Genomic DNA, 16104 nt, shown 5'->3' on the forward strand with positions numbered 1-16104 from the left:
TCTTCTTGCCTGTTCATGACCTTCTACCTCCAGACACCTGCTGTAAGGTGCTACTTAATTTGGAGTTGACTGTGGAAGGATGCCTCAGGTGGACAAAATGACTCCTCTGGGCCTCGGAGGAAGAACCTGGAGAGCCTGTTCTGTTACAGGCCGTGGAAGGACAGAGACAGAAGCACAGGCCCAGGAGCAGCGGCCTGGCAGCCAGCCATGAGGAGCCGCTTTGTCATACCTTAGAAGAAACTTTCAGGCTCCTCAAATATGTGACACTTCAGTTTTCTCGATCAGAATACAAGAAGGCTTCCCGGAATCTCTTTTTCTAGCACTATAATTTTGTTAGTTCCTTACTGATGGCTTGTTAAAGGAATATTTTACTATTTGTCATGTTAGTATTAGTGAAAGATTATAATTCTGTATATTAATACTTTACCTTTGTCAAAACTACCTTCTCTTTCCCCTCAAAAAAGCAAGTACTTTAGTTGTGGGTTTGCCCTCTCTTTTGATAGGACAAAGTACTCTTAATTCCTCAGTAAAGTAGCTGTCATCTGTGTAGGTCGCTAAGCCCAGGTTTTTCATTCTCTTCTCCTTAAGATTTTTTGGGTCTGAACCCCATATGGGTGGAGATGCGACTGGCATGGAAATTCTTGCTGGTGACCTCACCTGCAGAGATTGTGGGCATGGCACCTGTATATCCATCTGCCAGACTTTGGGTCATGCAGGAAATCCTGTGAAATTCCTGCTCAGGGTTAACCAAAGGGAGCAGCTCTGAAGGGTTACATTCTTCTGGCCAGTCTCCTCCCTTATTAAAATGTGTAAAGAATCCTTTTTAGCCATGAATTCTTGTTGACAGGCTGACCCAGGGTCAGGATGGTGGGTAAAGCTAAGAACATTCCAAGATACATGTGGACCAAAAAAACACATGAAAACTGGTACAGACTTGGTATTAGAAGGGGTCTTAGTGATGCTAGCCCAACCCTTAGAAATGGGGTGCCTTTCATATAAAGTAGGGGGTCCCTAACCAATAATATTGACCAAAAGCATGAGCCCTGGAGTTGGACTGGCGTCGATGCAGATCCTGGCCTTGTTACCTATTAGCTATGTGCTCTTGGATCCTAAGCCTCAGTTGTTACCCCCATCTGTGAAATGGGGAAAAGAACAGTATCAGCTTTCTAGAGTTTGTATGAGGATTCAATGGGAAAAACAGTATAAAATGCTTAGTATATTGTCTGGCACACTATAAATATTTAGTAAATAATTGTTGATTAATAAATTAATGTTGATGAATTCAACATTTTGTATAGTTTCTCCTAATTCATTTTTGAAGGGCATAGAGTTATGCCTTGAATAAAGCCCTTGAAACTTTTAAAGTATTAATAAATGAGTCAACTCTACTTTGCTTTTTCTCCTAGGTGAAAAGAAATGGATTATCTCAGACAGTAAGCCAGGAGGAAAGAAAGAGACAAGAGGTATGTTTCTACCGAGCAGCTGCTTTAGAGCTCTGGAGTGTGCATGTCGGTGTCTGCTCTTTTGTATTTTCACTTACTGTGTGCATTTGTTTAGTGTTGCCCTTTGAAAATGTATTTGTTTAACAAAAGCAGTAAGTGATCATTTTAAAGTAAAGCTACGCATAAGCCCCCAGAAAAGAAAAAATTTTAAATATCTCAACATCACTCAACATCATTTTATTTTAAACAACAAAGCACCTAGTTCAGGTATTTAAACTGAGAGAAATATGATAAAAAATGAAACCAACATTAGATCTTAGAACTGAAAAAGGGTGTTTATGGAAAAACTGATAGTCACGTTAGTCTGTAGACAAATGTAGCCTATTTATGTAAGATACCCTAGGTTAGGGAAAGCTGGATGTAGCATACAGGGGTCTCTGAACCCTTTTTGCAAGTTTTCTGTAAATTTAAAATTATACCAAAATAAAAAGTTTATTTAGTAAAAAAAAAAAAAAAAAACAGGTTAATAATGCAGTTTTACAACTTGAAGTTTAAATCAATGCAATTTGAGAAAATTGCTTATTGTAATAATATTGTGAAGCTCTCAAAGCATTTTCCTCTTGCTTCCTGCGTATTATTGTGTGTGTGTGTGTATGTCAATGCATATACATACATATAAATTGATTCTACAAAGGACCCAAGGATGTCCTTTTTTTTTTTTTTGGTTGGCATAGAATAAAGTGAAATACAAGGGTGCAGTATAGTGCCATTTTTTCAAGTTTTAAAAAAATAATCCTATAGAACTTTGATGTACCCATCCACTGAGAATTAACAAATGTATAACAATCGTAATTTTTCTCCTTTTTTAAAAAGAACATAAAACTGAGAGTGTAGAAGGCCTGCATTCTCTTCCTCAGTCCTGTCCTATTCCCTTCCTTTCCTCCCCAGAGACAACTATAATTATGAACTGGTACATATACTTCCAGCCTGTGTTTTAAAATTATGTATAACATACACACACATATTTGTGCATGTGTGTTAAAATGTATATGTATGATATTCTATGCATATTTTTTGGTTTTCTGTTTTTTACACTCAACATTATTTTTGAGATTATTCATGTTAATGCATATGAATCTAGATCATTCATTTCAATCATCATATAGTACTCTAGTCTATGAACACCACCTTTAAATATTTTTTATCTATTTTTCCAATGCTGGACAGTAGGTGGGACTTTTTCCTTCATTGTTAACATTGTGACATAAAAATGTTTCCCTCTCCTTGTGGATAAATTTAAAAGCTCCTCCAAGATATTAATCCCATTTGAACATTTCTGTTCTTTTAAACCTTATATAACCTTGCCTATTTCTATCATATTCTGAAAATATTTATTCAGACTTTCTATTCCTATATAGCGATTCCTACCTGCTATATATAACAGGTCTAACCTAATTTGCTTTTAAATAGTTGATGGTATTATTGCAGGATATTTTAGCAATTATTTTATTAAACTTATTATAATAAACTGCCAATTATTTACCTTTTCCTGTGATCTATTATAAATAGTTCATTAAGTCTTTTTGCCCAGTTTGAGTATTTAGATTAGATTACACACTCTCTCCTTGATGTAATCAGAAGTAAGGAGTGAGCAGAGTGGGGGAAAAGAAGGAATTAAGTGACTTTGGACAGCTGTCTGCTGTGACAATTCATTACACACTGAACATCTGTCTGTCCACCAAACTTGAAACATACCTCAAAATTTCTTTCAAGGAATCAAGACAAAAGCCAAATGCATGAGACATTATAACCCTAAATGGCTTCCTTTGGAGATAACAAAGGGCTTATTTGTTTATGCCCTTCAGGAACAAAAGAAATTATTTAAAATGTTGAATTCAGCAATATTAATTTTTGTTCTCAAAACCCTCAATTATCACTTAATCACATTAATCAATTAGCATATTACAGCATTGAAGAAGTGAAAAATGTCTTTGCTGTTGCAAATATTTTAAGTAATTCCAAGGCATCGTATACATCAACACCTGAAATCCATTATTTATGGTCCAGAAGGGAAATTTTTCTTTAATTTGCTTTGTGTATAGTTTTTGGGGGTTATTGTATTGATTGAAAAAATTCAATATACAGGTTAAATGAGACTCTTAACATTCTTACTCTTTACTCTTCAGATAGTTACATCACTTAATTTCATGAAATACAACTGAGGCTAGATTAGCACATTTAAGTAAGACCCAAGTCCCTAAACCTTACAGAAGTTAAAAGTGGAGGTGAGCACTGAGATTAGCACTTCTAACCTGACTTATAAAATATGGAGCACCCATCAGCTGCTGGGTGTCCACCTGCTTGTGCCTTTCCTGCTCCCACCCAGCCACAGTACCCTCTGCTCTTTGGGGCAAGGACTTGAAGGGGTGGAGCCCTGGAGATCAGGGTGATGAAGACAGCGTTACCAGGGAGCTTTCCAGGAAGGCTGTGAATCTTAGTCCTGCATTTTACCTATATCCCTTTTTAGAGGATCTGAATTTGATTTTGTTAAGGATCTAGATGAATTCCTTACGCAGGGCGTTGGAATCTTATCCACATATGTGGGTTGGTATTTCATCATTAACAGTTATCAGGAAAACCACTGTGTGCCTGCCACTGAGAGTCTCTGCAGAGAGTCCTTTGCTCCTTCTTGAGACATTGATGAGAGTAGAGAATGTGACTTGTTGAATAGATGGAATTACTTTCAATTGTATGAGTTTATATAAAAGAATTCCTGTGGTTGATAAGAACCTTTTGAGGGTAGACACAGTCATACCAGAATATTTGCTGTTATTGACTGAAAAGTAGTCAGATTAAGCATAGGGAGAGGAAGAGCGTGACACACAAGAGGGAAGGGAAGGAAGGTGTGAGAAATTTTCTCTGAATCCCAAGAGATGACCATAAATCCTTACTGTCCCTAAAGCAGCATGCTTTGAAAGCAGGGCTGGAGGAGATGACCCCAAAGGTTAATTAATGTCTCACTGAGATTTTATGACATGCCCTCGCTTCCTTCCATAGATTCTACCCCTTGGCAAAGGCATGACCTCAGGATGTGATGTCAAGTCATCCACATGCTTTCATTTTTTTCATATTTACAGATAGTGATTATTTTTTAAGATTTGGGTAAATGTATATTATATAAAGAGAGTAGTTTTGTGATGTTGTTTCTTTAATGTGTCTCTTTTTGTACTTTCCAAGATACTATACCTGAAAAGTGGAATATCTTGTTATTCTTACAGCAAAATTATGAGAGCTATATTTAGTTCTTTAATTAAAAGAATTAATAATACATTTCTTTTTCCTTCTTACCAGGCTATCTTTGAAGTCATATCCTCTGAACATTCATATTTACTCAGCTTGGAGATCTTGATACGAATGTTTAAAAATTCTAGAGAACTGAGTGATACAATGACTAAAACCGAGAGGCACCATCTTTTCTCCAATATTACAGATGTCTGTGAGGCAAGCAAAAAGTAAGTGCACTGCAGTCTGCCTTTGGTCGTGCCAAGAAGTTGCGTACTAATAAACACTTTGTTATCTCTAAAGGAAGGCATTTCTGGTTATCAGGTCTCATTCAGTTGGCTTTTGGCTTGATTCCTTGAAATGCATTTTGAGATATGTTTCAAGTTTGGTGGATAGACAGATGCTCAGTGTGTAATGAATTGTCACAGCAGACGGCTGTCCTAAGTTATGTTATTCCTCTTTCCCCACTTTGCTTGCTCTTTACGTCTGATTACATCAAGGAAAGGGTCTTCGTTTGGTGCTAGTCTGTGATATTCATCCGTTTCAGTAAAGAAAGAGTAAGCCTTAGGCTTAGGTCTTCTGTAGGCAATATCTGGCTACGATTTAATAATATATATTTTCATTATCTTTAAGGATTTTTGCTTTACTTTTTGTCATGAAGAGTAGATAAAATCATATAATAAACTTTTATACGTTCAAAACTTACATTTAGCAATTGTTAAAATTTTCCATATTTACTTATCTATTATTTTTGCTTAATTTTTTTCCAAGTATATACATAGGATGTTTTACTTATAAATGCTCCAGTATTCAGCTCTTAAGAATAAGGTTATTTTCTTACATAACTACACTGTTGTGGTTATACTTATGATGATGCTTTTATGATTTTATTCCATTTAATTTTTGTACGTGTAATAGAGTCACATGTTGTAAAATTCCAAAAATATGAAAGACCCTACAGTAAAATGCCATTCATTTACTGTTCCCTGGCCACCTGAAACACAACCAGAGTCAACATTTGCTTTCTTGTATATCTTTTTAGTAATACTTTATGATTATGTAAGAAAATATATATATATATATATTTTTTTTTTCTTGTTTTTACTTAAATGTTACCATACTATAAACACTGTTCTGCTCCTTACTTTTTTTTACCTCTATCCTGGAGATTATAGCATGTCTGCACATTAAAACTTTCCTCATTCATTTTTATGTTTTTTCCTTGCAATTATTTGTTGAAGAAATCCGGTCATTTGTTCTGTAGAATTTCCCATGAGGCACATAATGTATGGGTGGTGATCAATACCAGATCCATTAATTCATTAAGAATTGTAAAACAGTGTTACTCTAATTTATCGTTCTTTATTCATTTATCAGCTGAAATATTTCTATAAAGGGAAAGGTACATCCATCTATTCATATATTCAGTGGTAAAGTTCACGTTATTCTATTTATTAGTGCTCAAATTGTTCCATCTTTGATCTTAATAATTTTTGATTATTTTCTTGCTATATGACATTTTAAGATGTTAAAGGATCATGTTTTACAATTCCTGCTCCAGGCCTGGAATCAACCATTTCCCCAAAGAGCTCTGGTGTCTTTTGAAATGAGGTGGTATTTAAAACCTCAGTGAGTACCAGCATGCTCATTGCTAAGTGGTTTTAGGCTGTTTCAGTAGATACCCAGAAAAAAATTCCGAATTTTTCTCTATAAAGCTAGGTATATTAAAAGCCCATAGACACTCCAAATTTATCAAAGTATATATATTAAATAGGTACTTTTTTATATATCAATTATACCTCAATAAAGCTTAAAACATAAAGAAGAAAGTCTCGTTTCTATTCTTGTCCCCTCTATCCTATTCTCTTCCCATATAGATACTCTTAAATAAGTTGTTTATCTTTGTATTTTAAAATAAGCATATGCATATGCTTATGTATATGTATTCCCCTCACTTTCTTAGATAAATGAAAGCATATTCTACTTATTTTTCTCAGCCTCTTTATTCATGTAACAACATATATTAGAGGTTACTCCATAGTAGTTTATGGAGATGTTTTACTCCTTTCTCCAGCTACAATAATTATCATCGAGTAACTGTGTAGTAGTTTATTCATCCAGCCGCCTATCTGTATGAGCATTAGGATTATTTTCAGTCTCACTGTTACAGATAGTTTTTCTTTGTGCTTACACCCCGCTATATATTAGCCATTCTATCTTTGAGATTTTCTAGAAATAGGATTGCTAGATCAAAGGGTAAATGCGTATACTATTTTGTAAGATACTGCCAAATTCTTCTTCAAAGAAATTGTACCATTTTGCAGTACCACCAAGAATAGATGAATGCTTGCTTCCCCAGAGTCTTTCTAGCAGAGTATGTCAACAAACCTTTAGATTTTTGTCATCTAACCTTTAGATTTTGTCTGATAGGTAAGGAGGATTACCTGAGCATAGTTTTAGTTAGCATTTCTCTTATAAGCTTTTCCATATGAATAAGAGCCATCTGGAACATAGTATGTGTCAGTAAAATATTACTAAACTAATAATATTCCTCTATGATGTTGGAACAATTTAAAATTTGAGATAAGCACTAACATTACATCAACAAAAGTCAAGGAAGGAGAGGTTTTCTAATGCTCGCTGAAACACAAGAATATTTGCTTTGACTAGATCAGCAGTGTTAACATGTAAGTTTGGCTTAGCTAGTCAAAGAGAATTATCTGCTTAATAAGAAGGAGAGGGAAAACGTATTAGCATTTTTTTTTCTGCTCAAAAAGTTAGAAGCTGTTAGAGGCATCTTATCTGAAAAAGTTAATACAAGTAGAAATGATGAACATAACTGAATTTATCAAATACCAAAATATTAGAATCCAGGGTATTCCTTGAGGCTTGAAGGACGTGTACGTTCATTTATTTAGTTATTATTGTAGTTATCTTTTATGGAATACTTATAATTCATACCAAGTATTATGTTGTAGCCTTTTCAATAGAGTATGTATGTATCCTTAAATAGACTGCCCTCAGTGAACAAAGTCTTAGGAGAAATAACAAAAGTATAATGTAGTTCATGGTTAGTAGGCATGTAAAGATCATCACTCTAAGAGGTCAGGAAAACTGAAGGAAAATTCTAAAAGGACTGTAATAGTAATATGGGTTTAGTTTAATAAGCTATGTATACCTATATAATGTACGATTATTTAACCAATAAAATGCTTTAAAGGAATATTTAATAATATGGACTTTAATATATTCAGATTTTAAAGGTCTAAAGAGTGGGATTTCATATTGTTTTAGATTTTAATTATTTGAAAGGTAATTTATCAAAACATAAAGGATAATTATCTTTAATGATAGAATTATGAGTTATTTTAATTTCTGTCTGTGTACTTATCTGTAGTTTCAGCATCTACAATAAACATAATGTAGTTAGAAAAGGAAACACAAGGAAAGGAGAAACAAGCAGTAAGAAATGTGAGCCCAGAATAAAACGGGGGAGGTCACTGGATATGGCTGACAAATTCATAATTGGTTAACCTTGAAATAAGTCATTTTATTTAAAGTATAGACTAAAATTTTACTTTAATTTCAATCATTTACAAAATTTAAATCATTTAAGGTTTTATTAAAAATTTTATCTCTGTCATAGCTTATAGTAAGGGGCTATTTTGAACATTTTTGTCTATTTTTTATTTAAAAAAGAAAACTGAGATACTTTTCATCCTCCATTAAAAGAAAAACAAAGAAATATCTGTATTCTTTACATTTTTATTTTGTTTTCACTTCAAATGCAATGCTTTAATATGGATATCTGCCTTTGTAATAATTTGATCTCTGTTATATTTCAACTAGGAATATTCAGCTTTTACATGATAACTCTGTCTATATCATAATAACTTACATTACAAAAGTGTTTTTGATTTAGTTTGAAACACTCATTTCAGATACAGCCTTTTTGAAATTCAAAGTACTCAGAAGATTTATTTGCAAAGGCTATTTCATGATGTAAGGCCTGCTTGTTGAACTTCAAGAGTGACACCCAAGTGTTGAAAACTACTTAATGTATTACTCATGAAAGAGTTTACAGTCCCAAGAAAATGCGAAATAAAATCTTGAATAAAATAAATGATCAGTGTCTGAATTAGATATTACAGAGTAAGCATGGTATTGTTAAGTATGTCATAACCGGGGCTATCTTCATTGTTTTACTTTTACCTAATGAAAAATTATAGCTATAGGTGATGACATACTCAATATAGGTTGCGGTCAGAACATCCTGGACATCCAAATTAACAGTGTGTTGTCTAGTCCCCTGTATTGTGGCTTAGGTTGTTGACTGCCAATAAATAACACTAAGATTTATGTAAGTTGACACTATTTGAAAACAGACAAGCAGGGACAACAATCATTCTGACTGTGTGTGTGTGTGTACGTATGTATCAGTAGTATGTCTCTGCAAAATTCTTTTCTTCTTTTAAAACATTTCTCATTTCAGTTAACACTTAGGGCCTCCTATTCTGCAAGGCTCCTAAGTTCCAAAGCATTTCAGCTGGTGGCATCTCCCCAGGGGCCGTTGGTTCTTGGGACCCATGGTGGTTGGTGAACACCTCCAATGTATTTGCAGAGGCGTTTTAGGGCACTTTCCTTGAAATGGAAAGGTTTGGGTTTGGCTGGAGGTTATGGGTTTAAAGGCCCTTGGTGAAAATCAAAGGAGAGCATGAGAGCAGATGTTCGTGAAGGCCATTGTGTGCCCTGCTGAGGCATTTTCACCATTTCCTAAAGCCTGTGTGGAAACATTTATCAATTAAGTAGGGGACTGATTTTGTGGCATTGTAGAGAACAGTGTGGTGTTTGTCTTAGCAGAGAGGTGAAAATGTTAAAAGATTTGAGGCAATTGAAGTAACACAGCTAGCTAGGGTGGAAACTGACAGGGGCTTCCAAGGGATATTGAGAGATATTTAGAATATGGACTCTTGAGGACTTGCTGAAAAGGCGGGGTCCTCCTAGGTTTGCCTCCCAGGTTTCTACCTCGTTGACTATCATTGGAAATTGTATTAACCAGGATATAAGAGAAACAGATTGGGGCTTAGGGAGGGAGACAAGGAATTCAGTTTGGGGCATTTTGCATTTGAGTGCCTGGAACATGAGGGTAAGGTATTTAGTTAAAAAGAGAAAAGCAGGTTAGAACTACAGAAAAATCTTCAGTAGGGATGTTGATTTGAGTCATAGAGGTGGTTCTTGTCATTTTAAGTTTAAATGAGATAACTACAACTTGTAGCAGTGGTTTGTAAGCAGTGGTGGTGGTATTTACCCCCTAAGGATACTTGGAAATGCATTTTTGGTTGCCCCAGTAGACTTGGGGGGCTCTATTGACATTAGTAGGTGGGGGCCAGGGTGCCAGGCATCCTACACTTAGTAGGACAGTCCCAGATAAGCCTGACTTGTCCCACCCAAATGCCACTGAAGCCCTTTTTGAGATGCATGGAGTAAAAAGAAGACGAATGTCAGAATTTTGCCAAAGAAACATTTAAGGAGCCTGTGGGTTGGAACAGAAATGAGTTAAATAGGATAAGAGGAATTGCACGGTGTGCATGGATCTTAAGTCCTTTGGCTGTAAAGGGTTTGCCTCTCTTATTAACACCTTCCTGTTACTCTGTCTCTTAGTGCCATGGCCTAACAATTGTTTGTTTTCTAACCCTCCTTAAAAGGAGTATGTGGGGAGTTAGAATCCTACTGATTGTTTTTACCCTGCCTAAGAAGGGTGACACACTTTCCTTTTGCATGGAATGATTAGAGCTAAATTCTTTAAATTTAGGTAGTACCTAGATGACTTTGGGTCAGTGTCAGGGAAAAAGGCTTTGACTTCCAACTCTACTTCCTTCCTGTTTAACTGTACCAACTTCTTCCCTCTGACTCAAATTCATGAGCTTTTCCTGGTTTCGTGATCTCCTTGTCTTTTAAGGACCTCGGCTATCTTAAAAGCCTGATCATCTCATGAAAAATGGAGTATTCGATATCATCTTTCAATTAGAAATGAATAGGCTTAATTCATAACTAAACATCACACATAGTATATACTTTGCATATTTTCATATTTCCTTTGATTTTTTTTGGTTCTTCCCCTACAAAATCTACAAAAATCTATGGTTACTTAGGATAATTTATAGATAATTGCTGTGTTAATATAAAAAGACCTATAAATGTGATTAACTTACAATGATTTGCAACAGAATATGATCTAACACCAATTGTTTTTAAATTTAAGATACATCCCTATTAAAAGACTGATACTATTAGGAAAGAAAATTGTCTTTTGTAGAAGACTGAATGTTAACCCTTCTCCCGTATTTGAAACTCTAAGGTCTAAATAAGGTCTTTTGTGTTAAAAATTTTTCTGCAAGATGAAAATTAGATGAGTCTTTGCTTTGATGTTTCATAAAAAGATGTGTTTTTACTCTCAATTCTGAGTTTTCATTCTAAATACCTAGGTTATGTTAACAGTCTTTCATTTAATTTTTTTCAATAACAGAGTGTGCTGTTATTAGTACCCTATAAAAATACGCTACTGAAGACCTTTGCAAGGTACTTGTTTCTCTTTTTCCAATTACAAAGTTAAAACATTGGTATTCTTTGGAAAGCCATTTAAAACTAAAACTATGCTTGTCTTCAATTTCTGCAGAGTAAAGTAAAAATATCCATCAATGTGCTTTTGTGTCCTGAGGAACTGAATTTGTTCCCAACATATAATGCGCAGTGAATGCCAAATTCTCTGGTTTCTGCTTTGTGTAGCAGAGTAAATTACAGTAATAGTAAACATACAAAATAGTACTTACCCCGCACTTGCTTCTCCAGAAGTTTTTTCCCTAATTTTAATCAAACTCTATTAAAATTGAAATGTCATATGACATTAAAAACTACCTTACATGCACTTGCTTTAATATTATTTTATGAAATGAGTTCATATTACCAAAAAATGACAATTTATGTAAATAATAGTATAGCATATCTGCATTATGAAATATGTTTCTATTTGGTAATTAAAATTCTAAACTAATGCATAAGCAAATAACAGTAAACCTTCAAAAGTCTTTTATAGTATGAATATTAAAATTTTAACTTTCCTGACTAATTCTTAAAGCTAAATTTTAAAGGAAAAACACATTAAATTTAACTAGGCCAGAGAATATGGAACATTTTAAGTTGTAGAACCTGTTTAATTTTTGCCCTGAAGTAATGGCTGTTGCTATTTTTGTTAGCAAATGTTATTTTCTTACTCCATATATACTCAAGATAAACTTACCACAGAGTCTTTGGTAAACAAAGCCATTACCTTATTTTCCTGAATATAACAGAGAAACTTTATTCTTTCTAAAATCAATTTCTTCAACTGACAGTTGAAAGACAGTGACATTCAGAAGCCACTCTTTATGACACTTTTTGACTGTTTCTCTATCCTGAGATTAATGACAAAGAAGTTCATTTGAAATTCACCTGAAGTATTTTCACAATACTTCAAAGTAAGTCTACGTGAGTATTCTAGTCCATGTTGTTCAGCTCTTATCAACAACCAGTGTCTGGAGTAATAGTAAAAGAAATAGGTAGTTGTCTAGGTATTATTTCAATAAAGAAAGAAAAACTAGCGATGTTTTAATAGATGCAGTCCTTTGGATAAGACTTCAGGAAAGCAGTGTGGGATCTGAAGTCTTTGTGCAATTGAACAGGAGGCCAGTTAAAGATGACTGATTAGAGACATGGCACTGTATTCATTCTCTTCTAAAAATCCCAGTAAAAATGATAGGAAGGTCAATACACAAGGAAAAAGAAAATAAGAATGAGACAACAGCTACAATATTTTGGAACCTGAAAAACCTGAGATGGTTGTCCAGTAATGCAGGAAAGTTTAAATCTAGACTGGTAGTGAGGAAAACCAAGGATCAACCAGATTGAAATCCCAGAACCTCTGAAAGGTGGTGCATTGATTGATTGATTGATTGGTTCTTCCTTCACAAATCTGTGGTTACTTGGAGTAATTTATAGATAATTGCTGTGTTAATAGAAAAAGACCTATAAGTATGATTAACTTAATTAATTTGGTCTAGGACTAGGTTAAAGGTAATTCCTAGGTGCAGGAATTGATGATGAAGTTGGGTAAAGGTGTGACTAAAACTACAAGTTTCACGCAAATCTGTTTGAGAAGTAGTCAGATCCTAGATCCCCTCTTTGGCTCTACCCAGCAAGATGATGACCCTCTTTACCCCAGCAGCAGGGCAGCATTGGTGAATACTGGACCAGGAGACCCAGGACCACATAAGAAGGGGACTGTTGTACAGGAAACGAAGGTATAGTGGCAGTTGGCACCCACAGCCTTCTGCGCTACTCTCCTTTTGGAATGCTGGTAGCCAGGTGTGTGTGTGTGTGTGTGTGTGTGTGTGTGTGTGTACATTGTCCCTTTTCTGTCAAATAGTGATTGGCATAGTATAGGTTAAGTAACATTTTATCATCTTTGTTAATGGATTTATGTTCAAATACATTATTATTTACATCATTATTAGGTTTTGCAGGAAACAATAAGTTGAGTATTACAGCAGAAATATAAAAAGCCTCAAACCTTAAGAAATATCCATTTTAGTAACATGTTAGGCAAGTACTTGTTGACTTTAAATCTTAGTTTCTTTCTCATTTAATAAGGATGATAGTATACTTAACCTTATAAGATTGTTTTGAGGATTTAGTGATATAAAATGCTTAGCATAACACTAGACAAGTTCTTTAGTAGCAGTTATGTTGTTGATGTTATTACTAAATGATTTTTATCATCTATGTCTGGTATTCTGAAATGTCTCTGGATTTTGTATTTGTTGACTTTTGTAAATATATGCCTCTGCCAGCATTGGTCTAGGACTAAATTAAAGAATAGGTCTTGTTTTATGCAGCATCTAGTGCAATGGTTTGCATGAGTTTATTTTTAAAGATAGTTGTGGCACAATATTACATTTTAGCAATCATCTTTATTTTGACATTGAGTGAATCAGAGTAAATAGATTCTTCCATAATCATAAAGAATTAATTGTGACCTAGATTAGGACTAAAACCTGAGCTATTTTTTCCAACCAGCCTGGTGTTTTCTTTGTGAGTGGTAGATTCCTTGAATCAGTGCTTCAGAGCAGGCCCTGGCATGCTTCAGCTGCCAATTAGCCCATTCTCCTGGTCACTTTTTGCAGGCATTTGGACCCATTATGTTCTTTTTGCATTGCCTTTACAAGTTCTAAGTCTGTGGATTCTGAGTTGTCACATGGAGATTTAAACTTGGATAATGAGCCTGGTTGGGACAGACTAAAGTGTTACCAACTTAGTCATTAGCTGTTATCAATCTTAAACTAGGGTAGAATTTTGTGGAAAAAGAAACAATGACTGGGGTTTGGTTGCAGTGTTTCATCTGCATTGCATTTATAGCTGTGGATTTTGAACCATTACATGGATTTTTGACTCTGCCAGTTGTGAGTAAAACAAGCAGGACCACACAGTTTTTCTGGCTGATGGAAAAGATTTTAATTTAAACTTTGTATTCTAGCCAAGTTAAAGCTAGCACTTGATTTAAGTGGAAGGGAGATGGTTGATGAATTAAGTTTCAAAAGCAGACTTTTTAAAGCCTTCTAATTGCTTATCATAGGATGTTGCCTCTAATTGCTGTGCATTAATTATTAGCATCTGGGCATCAATTTTGTGTTTCTCCAAAAACTTTTCTTATTTCATCTGATTTAATCCTTAACAGCATGCTGTGAAGTATGCCAAATCCTTGAGTAATGTTGTTTTGCTATAATGTTGATGAGGGGAAAAAAATGGATTCCCAGCCAGGGCCATTGCATGTGTGCAGTTTGCATGTTCTCCCGGTGTCTGCGTGGGTTTTCTCCAGGTAGTCAGGTTTCCTTCCACCTCCCAAAGATGTGCACATTAGGTGAATTGGCGTGTCTGTGGCCCCAGTCTGAATGAATGTGGGTGTGTGAGAGTGCACTGTGATGGAAGGGTGTCCTGTCCAGGGTTGGCACTTACCTCGCCCCCTGAGCTGCCGAGATAGGCTCTGGCCAGGTGTGACCCTGAACTGGAATAAGATGCTTGGGAAAGGAATGAATGAATGAATGCCAATGATTATGAAATATAAATTTGTATTATATATGATAATCATACAAATGCACTATAATAAACGATGCTTTTAGAAAGCGCTCATTGAGCCGCCGTATTTGTGATTGTTTTTGAACCGCATGATGGTAGGAGGTGCTCCTTCCAATTTTCACTTTGCAAACATTTATACCTTGATTTAACCCACTGCTGTCACTCACTGATTCACCAAAAATTGGGTAAATAATTGTCTTACTTGTTTTTACTTCTCTTTCTTAAATGTATATCTAGCTTACATTTATTTCAGTGTTTAATATTAGAAGTGTTTTGAGTGTTTATTTAGAAGTTTGGTGATTTTCTTTTTGACCAGAAATATCCTGTAGGAACTTAACTTTTGTTTATATCAATGAGCCTTTGGTAAAATTAGTTTAGTTATACATCATTTCACTTAGAGTCACAGCCCCAAAACCTATCAACAACATTGTGTGGACTTACTGTACTATCATTTCCCTTTTGTGGGTAAGGAGACTGAGGCCCAAATTAGTTACGTGGATTTGTTTAAAGTCATTCACCTACCTGGAATTGTACCTAGTGAGTTTTTTGATTCTTCATAATGTATTGGCATAGACTGTTTGTTCAAAAATACATATATATTGTAAGTGCAGTTAAGGGTTCAGTCTACAGAACTAAATTTTAATTTAAATTTTAATCTGCCAGGGATTACACATCTGGAAAATTATTTGAACTTGCTCCTGTTGGTGTACATCACCCATGGAGCTAGTCAGAGGGAGTGATGAGATTTTTATCTCATATTTGAATGTCTTTGACCTCTTAGAATATGGAGACTTAAAAGCAAAGAGCATCTTGTTTTCTGTGGCACAGCTCTGTGGCACATCATAAAGGTCATTGTCTTATTTTCTCATGGACATTGTTCCCGAAGTGAAGAATGTTGTCCATATCTTTAGCATAAGCAGTCTGTGAATGTGTCCCAATGGTTTGGCATTGCAGTATTCTCTAGAAATAACCTAATTGATTATAAAAGTATCCCATAATCTGAAGTGTGTGGAGTTTGTATTTATTAACTTTTGCATGTATGCTGTCTATGTACTTTCCTCAGATTAAAAAAATACCCAAATAACATACACTACCCTCCTTAAACTACTTTACAGTGATTTGAGGAAGAAAAGAAAATGTATGTTTGGAAAGTGCTAACTTAATTCAGATTATAATTTTCTGCTTTTTGGTCTAAAAAATCTGTTTTCAAAAT

General features: G+C 34.9%; 1 protein-coding gene across 8 annotated transcripts in view; it reads left to right on the forward strand.

The window, feature by feature from the left end:
* ARHGEF26 (Rho guanine nucleotide exchange factor 26) overlaps nucleotides 1-16104 on the forward strand; it is a 139123-nt gene that overhangs the window by 26554 nt on the left and 96465 nt on the right. For all 8 annotated transcript variants that reach the window (XM_054681196.2, XM_054681194.2, XM_016942197.3 and 5 more), the window contains exons 5-6: nucleotides 1407-1463; nucleotides 4794-4954. In XM_054681196.2, the coding sequence (XP_054537171.1) occupies nucleotides 1407-1463; nucleotides 4794-4954 (218 nt within the window). The remainder of the gene's footprint in view (nucleotides 1-1406; nucleotides 1464-4793; nucleotides 4955-16104) is intronic.

This window comes from Pan troglodytes, chromosome 2 (assembly GCF_028858775.2).
Source record: "Pan troglodytes isolate AG18354 chromosome 2, NHGRI_mPanTro3-v2.0_pri, whole genome shotgun sequence".
NCBI classification, from domain to species: domain Eukaryota; kingdom Metazoa; phylum Chordata; class Mammalia; order Primates; family Hominidae; genus Pan; species Pan troglodytes.